This window comes from Ruditapes philippinarum, unplaced genomic scaffold (genome assembly GCF_026571515.1).
Source record: "Ruditapes philippinarum isolate M1 unplaced genomic scaffold, ASM2657151v2 ctg2494_1_1_1_1, whole genome shotgun sequence".
NCBI lineage: Eukaryota > Metazoa > Mollusca > Bivalvia > Venerida > Veneridae > Ruditapes > Ruditapes philippinarum.
In genome coordinates, this window is record NW_026863666.1 from 298,772 (window position 1) to 314,774 (window position 16,003).

The 16,003-nt window shown below is 34.0% G+C and overlaps 2 protein-coding genes across 2 annotated transcripts; both read right to left on the reverse strand.

Annotated features, from left to right (window-relative positions):
* Positions 1 to 989: 989 nt before the first annotated feature.
* LOC132722911 (actin, alpha skeletal muscle) lies at positions 990 to 1,337 on the reverse strand. The gene has a single exon (XM_060707527.1). The coding sequence runs from the start codon at positions 1,335 to 1,337 to the stop codon at positions 990 to 992; it is 348 nt and encodes a 115-aa protein (XP_060563510.1).
* Positions 1,338 to 8,036: 6,699 nt separating this feature from the next.
* LOC132722922 (actin, cytoplasmic) lies at positions 8,037 to 11,194 on the reverse strand. The gene is made up of 2 exons (XM_060707546.1): positions 10,980 to 11,194; positions 8,037 to 9,173 (listed from the first exon to the last, which is right to left on the reverse strand). The coding sequence occupies exons 1-2, from the start codon at positions 11,103 to 11,105 to the stop codon at positions 8,169 to 8,171; spliced, it is 1,131 nt and encodes a 376-aa protein (XP_060563529.1). The 5' UTR covers positions 11,106 to 11,194; the 3' UTR covers positions 8,037 to 8,168.
* Between the last annotated feature and the right edge of the window lie 4,809 nt (positions 11,195 to 16,003).

Sequence of the window (16,003 nt, forward strand, 5' to 3'; positions counted from 1 at the left end):
CTATGTAGTCTTGCTTATAGAAGGACAATACGTGTATTTTATTCCATGAACTTAAGTGGAAACCGAGGCTTTTTCGTTTATTTTTTATTAAATATTCCGCCTTTGAGGATATGCATTAAACAAGAGCTGCGCGTTAAACAATGCGCTCGACTATTCAGTCAGTTCTCGACAGTAAGAGGGGTAAAAGTTTGTAAAAAGGTAACTCGAAGAAGAGTTATGGGACAAGTGTCAATCCATTGTTTCAATAGTTTTGCAGATACCAGCTTGCCCGCATAACCTAAAGAAAAGTGACTCGTACAATAGCTCTCCCTATTCTCAAATTGTCGAGCCTGCAAAACTGACAGGCAAGCAGTTTTGGGAAAAAAAATCAAAAACATTTTCGTCATCGAGAGGTTTTGTTGTTTCCAAACAGTGTTTTCCATGTTGGAAATTAATATTTTTCATTGTAAAGGGGATTTTGTTACCAAGTCTTTAAGGTCTCCACATTTGGTTCGAGTATCTTTCGTGCAAGGGCGCTATCCTGCTAGCTTACAGTCAGTGGTTATCGCTATGTACTCGCTCGTGCCCGGAATAACGCAGATGAGGTAAGGACATTTAAATGGACATGGTAATACCTTTCTCTTAGCAAAGATCAGTAACTTAAAAATTCATGTATTTTATCATCGAACTTCATGAAGACATTTTATTGTGAAAAGGTTACACACATGAAAAGAAAATGTGGCCAATTTGACCTTTTTTGTGCACGTGTTACTACATGTATTTATTGCTAAGATTACTTTTCGGCCTTGACCTTTTCTTTCGACCTGTCGGACCAACGTAGGCATTTCTGGACCAAATTGGAGACAAAACGCTCTGAATCAATGAAATACAAGAATTTATTCATTTATTAAACGAAATGTATGCGTATCAAAAATGTAACAACAATAACGCACATAATTATAATTGCACTAGTTGAAGGAGTAATTTAGTTAATTGATATAATTGTTTATCTAGAAACATTTTCTGTGTACAATAGATGGTCCGGATTCGTCGTATTCCTGTTTGCTGATCCACATCTGTTGGAAAGTTGAAAGTGAGGCTAAAATAGAACCACCGATCCATACAGAGTATTTCCTCTCTGGTGGAGCAATGATTTTGATCTTCATCGTTGGTGGAGCCAAAGCAGTGATTTCTTTCTGCATACGATCGGCAATTCCTGGGTACTTAGTGGAACCACCTGATAACACAGTGTTGGCATACAGATCTTTACGGATGTCAACGTCACACTTCATAATACTGTTGTATGTAGTTTCATGGATACCTGCGGATTCCATACCAAGGAAAGATGGCTGGAACATGGCTTCTGGACACCGGAAACGTTCGTTGCCAATGGTGATGACTTGACCCAAAATGAATAGCGTTTAAACGCTTGTCTCTCAAATCGGGCTAAGAAAAGCATAACAATACGAATTACAATTTATTTCAAAGTATATTTCTTAACTATCTGTGCATATATTTCTGTTTAAAGTGCCCCAGCTCATTTATGTAAGAAATTCAAATTTATGTTTTTAGGCTTTTAAACCTCAGTGGAATCCCTTTAATAAAAGAAAAGAAAACACCCTGAACCGTATTTTAAAGACACATTTATGTATGGATAAGCACGGGCAAACATAAACATTCCTCTTATCTTAGAGGATATTTTCAAAAAATCCATTCATGAATGCTCTGATGGAAATCTGCAATTGTACATTGTACATTATGTAGTTCCAAGGAAAAAGGTTACCTGTTTACCTCAGTCTCGTACCTCAATAGGGATATTTTATCCAGGGTCCGATCTATTCATAATATATGGACCAGTTAAGCTCAATAGGAGAATTAATTAATTAATTGATTTGTAATCTTGTTTTGATTCTCGGACAAGACGAACACTCGATCTCCGCACCCGGCTCTCCGTGGAAATTATTCTCAGATATTGAGTCTTATCGTCATTTGTCTCTCACCGCGGATTCAGAAATCATGTGGAATATACATGTAAGTAAATACTTTTATATTTCCCCGAATGTTTGAAAAGCTGAATAAAGAATAAAAACAAGTATATACAAGGTAACATTATAGAAGTAGTGCCATCTAAACATAAGTATAAATTTTACATAACTTCTGTCGGGATTCCTATGTAAAATTATGTTCGAATCTCGAAACTAGTGTGTAAAACTTCTGTGGTGGAAACAAATTACGAAATATTTGTCTTAGAAAACAAACATAAGCTCTATATTTCACTAATGAATGTTTATCATGATTCTATATTTTTTAAAATACTCGACTGAACGACGATTCCTAGCATTTTTTTTTAATGCGAATACTTGTTGATTTTCTATTGGTTAATCAAATTTTATTGCTCGAATCTTAAATAGAAATATTTACATATTTTCAGCAGGAAATGTTGAGTTGGGATCAGCAGAAGTATTTACTAAAATTTTTAAGGTTCCACAATTCAAGTAAACACATTCTTAAGCTATCCTTTCTGTTTCACTATAAAATTTAAAGTAGTTAATGAAAAGTGGTGTTTTTTTTTTCATTGAAACAGTTGTTTTGCTTTAATCTTCAGTTTCCCGTGGTAAAGGGAACCTATAGTGGCGCATACAGACGTAATAATATGTAAGCGTCCAAGGTCTCCAAGTAGTGTATTAGTTTAAAACATGACTTTTTTTTTTCGGCAGCCAAAGCCAAGTTCTGCGTATGCTATCGTAAAGAAATATCATCTGAAAAGAGAAGGAGTACGACTGGAATGTTCTACAGGATATCTTAATTAATAAAGCACATTGTGAAAGGCTTGGAAGTACAGGACAAGTGGAGCAATACCAATTAATTTTAAACACGCCATGTAAATGAAAAGATATATGGCTTTTGTCGATGTTACCATAAAAAGCTGGAACAGCAGTTTTCAAACCTTATCCTTGAAGTGCTAAGATAATCTATTTTTTATCAACCAACAAAAAACAACAAACAAATGGATTCTGCATATTACAATATCATTTCTTTAATTGATATCCACTGTTATAAAGCAAACATATTCATACTATTGTCATATATTCATTTTTATAAATCGTATATCTATTGTTATAAATCGATCGTTTTCATACAATTGTCATATATCCATTGCTTTGAGATCATTGCCATCCCCTGTGACGTCATCGCCATGATATGTATCATTAGTTTTATAATCCAAATAATATTTTGTTAATTGTTCCTTTCTTTTACTTTCAGCTGACTTTTTTCTGTAAGACTATAATAAAATATATATGTTCAAAACTGATTCATGTGACGACTGTACGACCAGAATCTGATTCTGTCACGTTGAGATTTTGACAGCAATAAAGCCTTGTTTGTGTAGATGTTTTCTTCTTTAATCCCGGTCAGCTTTTCTGTTCTGGACACATTTTTGGAAATATCTACAGAAACAACATTTTCTTTGCTTGGTTTATGTTGTTGAAGAGCATCGCCATTCACTTCGTCTTCGTCTGTTCTACACCAGCCGAGGTCGAGCTTGGGAATTGGTACCCAACCTTCAACACGCATGTATTCCCCGTCAACCACGAGTACGAATTTTTCGTACATATATCCATGTCAAGGTTTATCCAAAAGATCATCGGTTGCGTGTTTATACAACCACATAAAGCCACTGATGTTAAGCTTCCACTTTTGGGGTCCATTATCGTAGAATTTCTCCGTTTTATCTTTTGGTATACAAAAATAAATGATGTCACGTGAATAGTTCAGAGTTTTGTTTGTGTCACCGTTTTGTTGACCTCTTATTACGCGAGTAAACAAATTTCGAAGACATTCGGTCATCTTAAATGATATCTATTGCTTGTAGTTATATCGTACCTTTTATGTTTATGAGAACGTTTCTCTGCAGCTTCGCAACGACGTTAGTGACGTCAGTGACGAACCAACGTCAGTGACGCAATAACGTCGTTCGAATGAGAAGATGTAACTTTTCTTTCTTAATACATGTATATCATTTTATCTCTGCATAATTGTTCAATACGATGTATATTCTCTTCTCTGTTTTATGGCATTCTGATCATTTAATATTCAGAATTAAAGGGACTCCACTGAGTTTTTTTTACATGATGAGACTAGAAATAACTTTTCGAGATTAATATTCCATTTGCTGTAGTCAAGACTTGAAACTTATGTGCAAAATTTCAGATAATTCGCTCACGCCATTTTTCCAGAAAAACATTCTAATGACCGAAAACTAAAAAGCGTTGCAACGCTTTCTATATTCAAATCCTGCTAAGAATAACACAAAGATATGATTTAAATTGATTTCTGATTACATTTCTTAATTATCTTTTTGCATTATTTATGTTTTAAGTGCCACAGCTGATCTATGTAAGAAATTCAAATTTTATGTTTTTAGGCTTTTGGACCTCAGTGGAGTTCCTTTAAATTCGCCACCAAATTTATAATGTTTTCCTTTCAATAAAATCTTACATGTTTCTCATTTATTTATTTAAATAAATCTTATGTTTCTTAAACTGAATAATAATATGAAATTAAACAAGTCAAAATGTCTAAACTACAAAATATGTTCATGACGAATAACCAACAATAATTCTCCCAATAAATCACGCGAGATTTAATGGTTATTTTTAAGCTAAATGGACTACGCGAGGGTGATCCATAACTGCTCGAAAATTAGCCATAAGTTCAATAATATTTATTAGATGTTCATATGTTCATATTATAAGCACTATGTTAATAAGTATAATATATCCTCTTTTTAAGAAAGCAAAAATTGGATCAATAAACAACCAGTTCTTACTTTTGATATATGAAAAAGAAAAAAATATTACATTGGTGTAGCGTCATTGCTAAATGTATTGTTTTTCTTTGACAATAATTATAGAGGCTCGCAGAATATAATTGTATTCAACTCCTTTAGAATATACTTTTATTCAACTCGGTTTAATAAATTCAGTACTGGACCTACACTCATGTATATATTACATCTATATTGGTCAAAACGAGTAACATGGTAAGTAAATGGCCCAATATTTCCTGATTCTGATTTTTAAAAAGCAATAGTCATGTTGGATTTCGTACATGTACCTATGATTTATTATCATTATTATAATTATTTTGTAAAGAAACTATTTATGTTTTGGGTGCATTTATGCCACTGCTTCCAGTACATACCCCCATCTATATGCATATCTCTAAAATGATAGTCCGGAGAAACGCGAATGCAACAAAATACATAAATATATAATATTGTGGTATAAGGGAGATTACTCGCCTGAACTGTAACATTACTGTTTAACTTCAATCGTTTATGTGTTTCCCAGTTGACTTCTATTTAAACTACATTTTTGTAATGTTACAGTTAACAGGCGAGTAATCTCCCTTATACCACAATATTATATATTTATATATAAGTGGCCAAAAATAATTCTTAACTTCAGATTTTATATTATTAGTTGGTGTTGTTTCAAAACAACAACAATAAGCATAAAAGCACCCCTACTCCTGCTCCGAACGATAACTGTAGCGTTTGGAACCGCAGACAGATTGAAATTCAAATACGAATCATTTAGACGACACTATTCCCAGCAAGTAATGGGTAAAAGTCAGACGGTCGCATTTATTAATCAGCAATATATTCAATGCAGCTTTGCATAAATGAGCCGCGTTACGACAAAACCAACATAGTGCCTTTGTGACCAGCATGGATCCAGACCAGCCTGCGCATCCGCGCAGTCTGATCAGAATCCATGCTGTTCGCTTACCAACTCTATTACAAGTAGAGAAACTGATAGCGAACAGCTTGGATCCTGATCAGACTGCGCGGATGCGCAGGCTGGTCTGGATCCATGCTGATCGCAAATGCATTATGTTGGTTTTGTCGTGACGCGGCTCAAATATACTTTTAACAGTTTTTCTGTGATTTCTATCTTATGTCTCATGATTAATTGCAATTTACTTTCTTTTTGTTCCTTTTTTGTAATAGCCTATATGTAACAGTCATAAATCACACTAAAGGAACAGGCTTCTAAATTTTACATTAGGTCAGGTCAGATCGATCTCTAGACTGTATAATGAAGACACTCAAGCTCATCATATTAACATTCAATTTAATTAGTTTTGTCTGTTCGCTCATTAAAAACCAGTATTGCACAGTTTACTGTTGCATATAATTTTAAGCTAAATCTACTCTCGTGATATTTCGTTTTTTTTAATCGACGTCAACGAAAAAGGAAGTGACTTTATTTTCATATCGAAACAGTTTTCTTCCTGAATCTATTAAAAACAACAAAAATCAAACAAACAAACTTCCTTCATGAAACCCATTAAGATTATATCTTATATTTCATGAACATTTTTATTCATCGTTATTGTTATGTCTTACTTAGTAACATACATTGAAAGAGTGTTTTATTTTAAATGAAAGGCCACACAATTATTCAAAAAATATTTATAAGCAACGACCTGAAAGAATAGATCTGCACAGCCACCCTTTTAACCCTTACCACAATCGGACCATCTCGGCTATTATTGATAATAACTTATTCAAAGTTTGACGGAAAGATTGCCCTTTCCATATGGATGTGTCCATCTTTCAAGCATTTGTATGCAATTTTCTATGCTTCCAGTAAAAAGAAAAAAACTCAATGTGAAATCTTCTGTTCACTATTTACGTTCAGACCTTATCGTTTGCGATATTATAAAATATATCTTGTTAAATGTTGATAATTGAAATACTATACATGTACGATTTGATTCACAAAATATATCTCATCACCGTATCAGCTCATTTATGTGGAGAAGTTGTCAATGACTTGCAGACTACAGTGTTTATCACATATCCATGCAGCTTTTACGACTCCGCAAAAAAGGTATGACACGGCCGTGCATATATTTTGATATTTCGTGCGGTTGCATTTCTTCTGGATTTGTATACCCTTTGGTGTCGGCCTGAACCAGTTACTTGTGTGCAAATTTTCAGACCATTCCCTCGTCCCGTTTTTTTTTATCAGAAAAATTATTTTGCATTGCGCAAAATGTCCAAAAAAAATAAAAAGCGTTTTTTTACAAAACCAGGTTAAGAATGATTTTCTATTTTAATCCGAATATACCCATTGTAAATTTCAAATTTATGTTTTCTTCTGAGCAGTATTTTACAGAAAAAGAACTACTATGTAGTCTTGCTTATAGAAGGACAATACGTGTATTTTATTCCATGAACTTAAGTGGAAACCGAGGCTTTTTCGTTTATTTTTTATTAAATATTCCGCCTTTGAGGATATGCATTAAACAAGAGCTGCGCGTTAAACAATGCGCTCGACTATTCAGTCAGTTCTCGACAGTAAGAGGGGTAAAAGTTTGTAAAAAGGTAACTCGAAGAAGAGTTATGGGACAAGTGTCAATCCATTGTTTCAATAGTTTTGCAGATACCAGCTTGCCCGCATAACCTAAAGAAAAGTGACTCGTACAATAGCTCTCCCTATTCTCAAATTGTCGAGCCTGCAAAACTGACAGGCAAGCAGTTTTGGGAAAAAAATCAAAAACATTTTCGTCATCGAGAGGTTTTGTTGTTTCCAAACAGTGTTTTCCATGTTGGAAATTAATATTTTTCATTGTAAAGGGGATTTTGTTACTAAGTGTTTAAGGTCTCCACTCTTGGTTCGAGTATCTTTCGTGCAAGGGCGCTATCCTGCTAGCTTACAGTCAGTGGTTATCGTTAGGTACTCCCTCGTGCCCGGAATAACGCAGATGAGGTAAGGACATTTAAATGGACATGGTAATACCTTCCTCTTAGCAAAGATCAGTAACTTAAAAATTCATGTATTTTATCATCGAACTTCATGAAGACATTTTATTGTGAAAAGGTTACACACATGAAAAGAAAATGTGGCCAATTTGACCTTTCTTGCGCACGTGTTACTACATGTATTTATTGCTAAGATTCCTTTTCGGCCTTGACCTTTTCTTTCGACCTGTCGGACCAACGTAGGCATTTCTGGACCAAATTGGAGACAAAACGCTCTGAATCAATGAAATACAAGAATTTATTCATTTATTAAACGAAATGTATGCGTATCAAAAATGTAACAACAATAACGCACATAATTATAATTGCACTAGTTGAAGGAGTAATTTAGTTAATTGGTATAATTGTTTATCTAGAAACATTTTCTGTGTACAATGGACGGCCCAGCTTCGTCGTATTCCTGTTTGCTGATCCACATCTGTTGGAAAGTTGAAAGTGAGGCTAAAATAGAACCACCGATCCATACAGAGTATTTCCTCTCTGGTGGAGCAATGATTTTGATCTTCATCGTTGGTGGAGACAAAGCAGTGATTTCTTTCTGCATACGGTCGGCAATTCCTGGGAACATAGTTGAACCACCTGACAACACAGTGTTGGCATAAAGATCTTTACGGATGTCAACGTCACACTTCATAATACTGTTGTATGTAGTTTCATGGATACCTGCGGATTCCATACCAAGGAAAGATGGCTGGAACATAGCTTCTGGACACCGGAAACGTTCGTTGCCAATGGTGATGACTTGACCGTCGGGGAGTTCGTAGCTCTTCTCAAGACTGCTAGATGAGGCAGCAGTTTGCATTTCCTGTTCAAAGTCGAGAGCAACATAACATAATTTTTCTTTAATATCTCTTACGATTTCTCTTTCGGCTGTCGTGGTGAAAGAATAACCACGTTCTGTGAGAATCTTCATAAGATAGTCTGTCAGATCTCTTCCGGCCAAGTCCAATCTCAAAATGGCGTGAGGAAGTGCGTAACCTTCATAGATAGGTACAGTGTGCGATACTCCATCTCCAGAGTCCATCACAATACCAGTGGTACGACCGGAAGCGTAAAGTGACAGGACAGCTTGGATAGCTACGTACATGGCTGGTGAATTGAAGGTCTCAAACATGATTTGGGTCATCTTTTCTCTATTTGCCTTAGGATTGAGAGGGGCTTCGGTGAGAAGTACGGGGTGTTCCTCTGGGGCAACACGGAGTTCATTGTAGAAAGTATGATGCCAGATTTTCTCCATGTCGTCCCAGTTGGTGACGATACCGTGTTCGATTGGGTATTTCAGAGTTAGAATACCTCTCTTGCTCTGTGCTTCATCGCCGACATAGCTGTCTTTTTGTCCCATACCAACCATCACACCCTGAAATATACAAGTAAATTGTTTGATTAGATATATAGTCATAAACCATTTACTAAATTTTCTTTAAGAGAACCCAATCTTGATAACCTTATCCTTAAACCAAAAACTATATAAAAAATTCAACTTTGACACGCATGGCTTATTCCCATTAAAATCATAAACCGGAAAATTAACTCATCCTCGTTTCGACTGTAATAAACATTTCGCTGATTCAGCAGTCAGTAATGTAGGAATGTTACACTTAAATGTTTATTCACTGTAAATAAGGATATACAGAAGTACATGTATGTTGATAAGTGACGCGCGTTCAGGGCTTGTTAAAGTTATTATCTACATGTATTTAAATGAATGTGCTAGGGCGGATATAACTACTCTCTGGTTAACTCGAGGAATATCCGTTTTGTTAAGTGCCTACGATCTTCAACAATTGTCCGGACAGATCTTCCATATCTTTGGTCTTTTATGAACTTAATCTTTACATAATTTAGAACTTCAACTCGCGTGTCAATGGTCATGTTTTTTTTATTAAAGCTGCATGTCCCTAATTGAGACAAAAATATTTCAAGACAATAAAACTTGAGAAAAATGTACGAAGGTTTTAAGAGAAATAAAATATTCAAGTAATGATTTACATGTTACGTGCTATTAACGGCTAATTTTGCAGCATTTAACACCATATTTCTACTGCGAGATTAACGCAGAAAGGGCTATTTTTGCATATTTCAACCATTTTTGTGGAAGCACCGTTTGCAATATGCAAATTACTTTCTTTGTTCAAAATATTTTACTTGTAAATACATTTTCAAAATTTTCATAAATATTGACATGAATCAATCTGGAGGCATGCTGCTTTAATGCTTGGAACCCATCAACACAATTTCGCATGAAAGTTGAAAGCTTTCCTTGCTTTAAGCATGGTACATGTATTGTTCGATATGAACTTTATTTCGCTGTTTTTATAAAAAGTATCTTGTGCATGAGCGTCTAACTTAAACCATCACACAATTTATGATACAGATTCTGTAGCATTCGTTAAATTTGGTAAATTAAGACATACTAAAGGTAAAAATATAAAATATGTTAGTGGCTGCTTTCTGCATTGTGACACTTATCAACGTTCAACTTTACCTTGCACGACCCGAAAATGCTTAGAATTTCCAATGGTTATTCAAGTTTTAATTTTGATATTGAAATCCTTAGTTCCGAATCAAAGCATGGCCTAAAGGTAGTCCAATATATTAGACGTTACAGGCTTGTTATAGTTTTTGTCGGTTGCTTTGCCCAGAAGCAAACTATCTCAAAGCGACGTCATATTTATAGGACTAGGCCTAAAGGATGAGGTTCGGGTATGTAGATGAACAAGTACTATATTCGAATATCAGAATAAACGAGCCTTTATAAAGCAAACAGCAAAAAGGGGCACCGAACATGTTTTGCACTTCCTCACTTCACCCCTGCACCCCTCCACCCTTTTTAAAATCAGACAAACGTGCAATAAATGATCTACATGTTTATTGAATCAGTTTATATCTGAATATACATTCCGGAAAAGGGTACATTTATAGAATATCTATAACATCCGACATTTGTATGGTAAACCGATAATGCTTATGACATGGTAAATCTTATCTACATGTGCGATGTTGATTGTCGCCAACGCCCTTTTACGATAAAAATGCTCTAGTAACAGTTCGTAAATAGAATACAGTTTGTATTTTGGTATATATAATTATCTGATTATATCACTGAAAATAGATAATGGTATTTAGCGCAATAAAAAATATGCAAAAATAAAGTTACTCATACCTGATGCCTGGGTCTGCCGACAATCGAGGGAAACACGGCTCTCGGGGCGTCGTCGCCGGCGAAGCCAGCCTTGCACATACCGGATCCATTGTCTACAACCAAAGCTGCAACATCTTCGTCACACATTTTTATTTATTTAATAGAACCTTGTTTTTTTAATAAACAAATAAGACCCTCCTGTACGTCCGGTATCAAATACACAAGTGAATGCTAAACTTTTTCCAACTATTTCAATCCGCGTGTTTCACCCTAATTATTATTCATATGACCCGCGTTCTTGAGGTTTCCGATAGAAATAACCATATATGGTAATATCCTCGGCTCAGCGCATCACTGCATTTGCTATAAATATATCAATAGTACTTGTATGTATACATTTAGTTTATGTCACGTGATCTGACCAATAAACTCAATAGACTGTAAAGAATGTAAAGTAACAAAATAACATATTTTTATAGCCTACTTTCAATGAACGTAGTAAATTTCCTCAGGCCAAACCAATTTCTTTGTGAAATACGTTTTTCTCAAGCGACACTAAATACAAACAAAGCTATTAATGTATGCTACTTTAAAATTTTAAAACAGGGGGAAACTTAAATAAATTACATGTACTAAAGACACCCCCACCCCCTAAAAATAAATAAATAAATAAAAATATTAATACAATAAACAAAGAAAGAAATAATATCAATAATAAAATAAAAATAAATGAATGGAGCGGAGGGGGGGGGGGGGTCACTTCGTGGGATTTTCGTGGTGGATCAGTGACAAACCCAATGATTGATGCATTTTATTAAATACCTTATGGACACCTAAGAAACATTGCTATCTTTTGAATGACATTTTTTTTTCTTGAATGACATCCATTTTCTTCTTGCATGCCAGTAGTGAGTCAGCTACTAGCCCACAGTAGAAAATCATTGAGTGACCATGTGACAGCACATATCCAATGAACAACCTTGATACTAGAGAGAGATGAAATGATTAATATGGAAGCAGTTGAAATGATTTTGAAAATTGAGTCATGTATGCAATATCTCTTAAAATGTTTTCTTTGTTGGCTTTAAAGCCACACCGGCACTGTAAATAACATATGGCGACTATTCTTCTCAGTATTTAAGTCTTTTTTCAGATATGAATTTTATCTGGCTCTGTATTTGAAAATGTACTGGCACTATATAATATTATGTAGTTATAGCTTTAAATAATACATGGATATTGTTGTTTACTTCTTTAAACAATGTTTTGTATGTCTTGAATAATGCCAGGAGGGACAAAAATTGCTTAGGAAGTCGCCATATTACAATAAAATGATCAGCGATATTAGCCATTGAAAAAAAAAACAACAAAAAACAAAAAAACTGATTGTTCACAACTTAAACTGTTTGAATGTAATATTAACCTTAGTAAGGTGTAAGGTTAAAAATGCTGACGCGGACAAAACATTAAATATTGTTTAAACACACATATGAATCATCATGTAACCGAGAAAAGTGAGTCTTTTTGTCGTCTGCTTTAACACCGGAAGTGACTCAATAACACTACACAGAAGCCCGTTGCTGATAATCAAACTGTTTCCGTTATTTGATAACCCCACTTTTAACAACAAAACAATTGCTTAGTGTTGTTCAAACCCTTTTAAAAGGGATTTTGTTACTTTATAAGTTCAAGATAGCAATGCAGATTAGTATCTGTAACAATTTTTGTCATTTATCTTTAATGTTAAAATTCAAAATATATACAGATGACATTTTTAGCAAACTGCCATTTTCCCAGCATTGAATCCTGTTTCTTCCAAATAAATAAGACAGTCGAATTTACGTTTACTTTCTTTTTCATTTTATAAATACTCATTTATTTTGATTACATTTTAGATAAATAGGTAATGAGGGAATGATGGCCTGGGTGTTGACGTTGGCATTGTGTTTTAAAAAGGTGTGCCTTGCGACCAAGGAACGTGCCTCAAACACCACTTTGTTTCATGTCTAGTTCTGGCTAGTCTAGTAAGCGGTAATACTTTGCTTATACATGTAATATGTAAGACTAATGCCATTAAATGGTAATTTTCGACAAGGAAATGCATTTCCGATTTATTCCAGTGTGTTTTATTGGAAAATGTCTTAACACCACATCATTGGTACAATAAAAAATAAATGAAAATAAATAAAAATGAAAATAAAAGTTAAATTATAACGTTCTCTTTTTAAAAGTAAACAAGTGAACGTTCTCAGTTTATAAGTAAATGTAAACGTTCTCATTTTATAAGTAAACAAGTAAACGTTCTGGTGATAGAAGTAAACAAGTGAACGATCTCAGATTATAAGTAAACAGGTAAACGTTCTCATTTTTTATAAGTAAACAAGTAAACGTTCTCATTTTATAAGTAAACAAGTAAACGTTCTGATGATAGAAGTAAACAAGTAAACGTTCTCATTTTTTATAAGTAAACAAGTAAACGTTCTCATTTTATAAGTAAACAAGTAAACGTTCTGATGATAGAAGTAAACAAGCAAACGTTCTCAGATCATAAGTAAACAAGAAAACGTTCTCATTTTTTATAAGTAAACAAGTAAACGTTCAAACAAGTAAACGTTCTCAGATCATAAGTAAACAAGAAAACATTCTCATTTTACAAGTAAACAAGAAACATTCCCATGATAGAAGTAAACAAGTAAACGTTCTCATTTATAAGTAAACAAGAAAACGTTCTCATTTTATACGTAAACAAGTAAACGTTCTCATTTTATGAGTAAACAGGTAAACGTTCTCGTTTTATAAGTAAACAAGAAACGTTCTCATGATAGAAGTAAACAAGTAAACGTTCTCATTTTATGAGTAAACAAGTAAACGTTCTCATTTTATAAGTAAACAGGTAAACGTTCTCGTTTTATAAGTAAACAAGAAACGTTCTCATGATAGAAATAAACAAGTAAACGTTCTCATTTATAAGTAAACAATAAACGTTCTCACTTTTTAAGTAAACAAGTAAACGTTCTAATTTTATAAGTAAACAGGTAAACGTTCTCATTTTATAAGTCAATGTTAATTCTCATTTTATAAATAAACAAGTAAACGTTCTTATGATAGAAGTAAACGTTCTTAAATGTGATGTCATTGTGTTTTTGGAAGATTATATGTATTCATTTTACTGTGTAAATGAGTAATGTCCACAGTCAGTAGTTTTTCAGTTATACTTTTGTTTTACATCCTTATAAGGAAAGTTTGAATTTGATACGGCAATTTGAAATAATTGATTTTAGAACAATAGTTATTTGTTAAGTCAAAATAAAATCAAGTTAGTTCAATTGTAATTTTTCCTTTCATAGCGAACAGAAAAAAAATCATTATTAGTGTCATAAAGGCATATTTTTCTGTGATACCTTCTTTAGAATTAACCATCAAGCGTATATTGCCCTGCCTCAGCGGAATTCTTTGTTTAACTGGTGATTTTGAATATTAGATTAGGAAAACAGCATGTATTTTTCAGTAAACATTTTTCCTCTATCTATTTACATGTTTAACATTAAGACTTAACTTCCTAGTTTCAACAACGTTCATGTATATACATGTATGTTTGAATATTTGTCCTCTTCATTTTCTCTTCCTTGATTCAAGAGTCGTCGTAAAATTTCTATCTTATAAATGAAGTGCCCGGATACATGCCTACTATAACTTTTCCGGTTTGATGTTGACAAATGTTTCGTTCATTTGTATATGTTTATGACTTCATGCTTTAAATTCATATTTATAAGGTATACAATATAAAGATTGAAACTGCACGCCTGATGGATGAGCAAACACATTTACAGCTAATCAAGAATAGGGAAATACATTAAAGGCCCATTAATTAAGCCCTCCAAAATGCAAAATAAATATTTAATTCTAAATAACATTTTTTATTAACGGAGTCCGAAATTGTACCATTCGGCCATATGTCTGAATCATCTAAATAAGTACAATCATTGTGAGTTAGCACTTTGTTTATGGAAGACAATATTACCTTGTTTAAGTGACAAATAATCAAAGATTCAAAGCTGCTTTCTGCACGTGATCAGTATGCTTAAACATTATAAAACAGGATTTCCATATTGGGTTAAAAAATTGTATTCATTTGATTAATAAAACATTGTAAAATGACCCTTTGTAGATAGAATAGTGTAAATTACTTTCGCACTGTGACGCCACATAACTGCGCTGTCGCATATCTAGTGTGATTTTTCAAAACTAATAATAGCGTATAGCGTTCCAATATTTCAACAAAAACAATAATGGTGACTTTGATGATGATGACGAGGAGGGAGAAGAAGATGACGACAACGAAGACGACTATGACGATGGCAGTGACGGAGGTGATCGTACGTATACGTAGCCAGCTTTTCTGCCCCTCCCTCATTCTAACTACATACTAGTATATGTATATTGATTTCATCTTTTTGTCGTTCGTCCGCCCGTTCCGAAACATTTTAACATTGGAGTCTCCAGAGTCATTTACATGTATTCATCGGTGTATCAAGCTGTGTACGTACTTTATATATTTTTTAATGCTCTTCAAAGGGTGGCATATTAAAATCGAACCGTCCGTCTGTCAGTCTGTCAGTCCGTCCGTCCGGAGTTATACATATAGACAGTTGTGGTCGTGTCCGCTCTGAAACTTCAGTATGCATGAAAGAATTTTAATTTTTCTTTCACATATGATATAATCATAGATGTATGGTGTGTCGCGAACAAGAATCGTGTACCTACGACTACGGTCAAGGTCACTGTGGGGGTTAAAACTTTGTCATTTATTATGTTATATAAATATAGAAGGTGGTGATCGTGTCCGCTCTGAAACTTCAGTATGCATGGAAGGATTGTAATTTTTCTTTCACATATGAATTAACCATAGATGTATGGTGTGTCGCGAACAAGACTCGGGTTTCTAACACTAAGGTTCAGGTCAATGTGGAGGTTCAAACTTTTTTATATTATATAAAAAAAAATGGTGGTGGTTGTGTATATATTTTTTCTTAGGGCCCAAAACT

What these genes read in the sequence shown, in the direction of transcription:
- LOC132722922 (XM_060707546.1), bottom strand. Translation starts at nt 11,105, where the DNA reads ATGTGTGACGAAGATGTTGCAGCTTTGGTTGTAGACAATGGATCCGGT. An exon ending in TCGGCAGACCCAGGCATCAG is followed by an intron (nt 9,174 to 10,979) that starts GTATGAGTAACT and finishes TGTATATTTCAG; the next exon opens with GGTGTGATGGTTGGTATGGG.
- LOC132722911 (XM_060707527.1), bottom strand. Translation starts at nt 1,337, where the DNA reads ATGTTCCAGCCATCTTTCCTTGGTATGGAATCCGCAGGTATCCATGAA.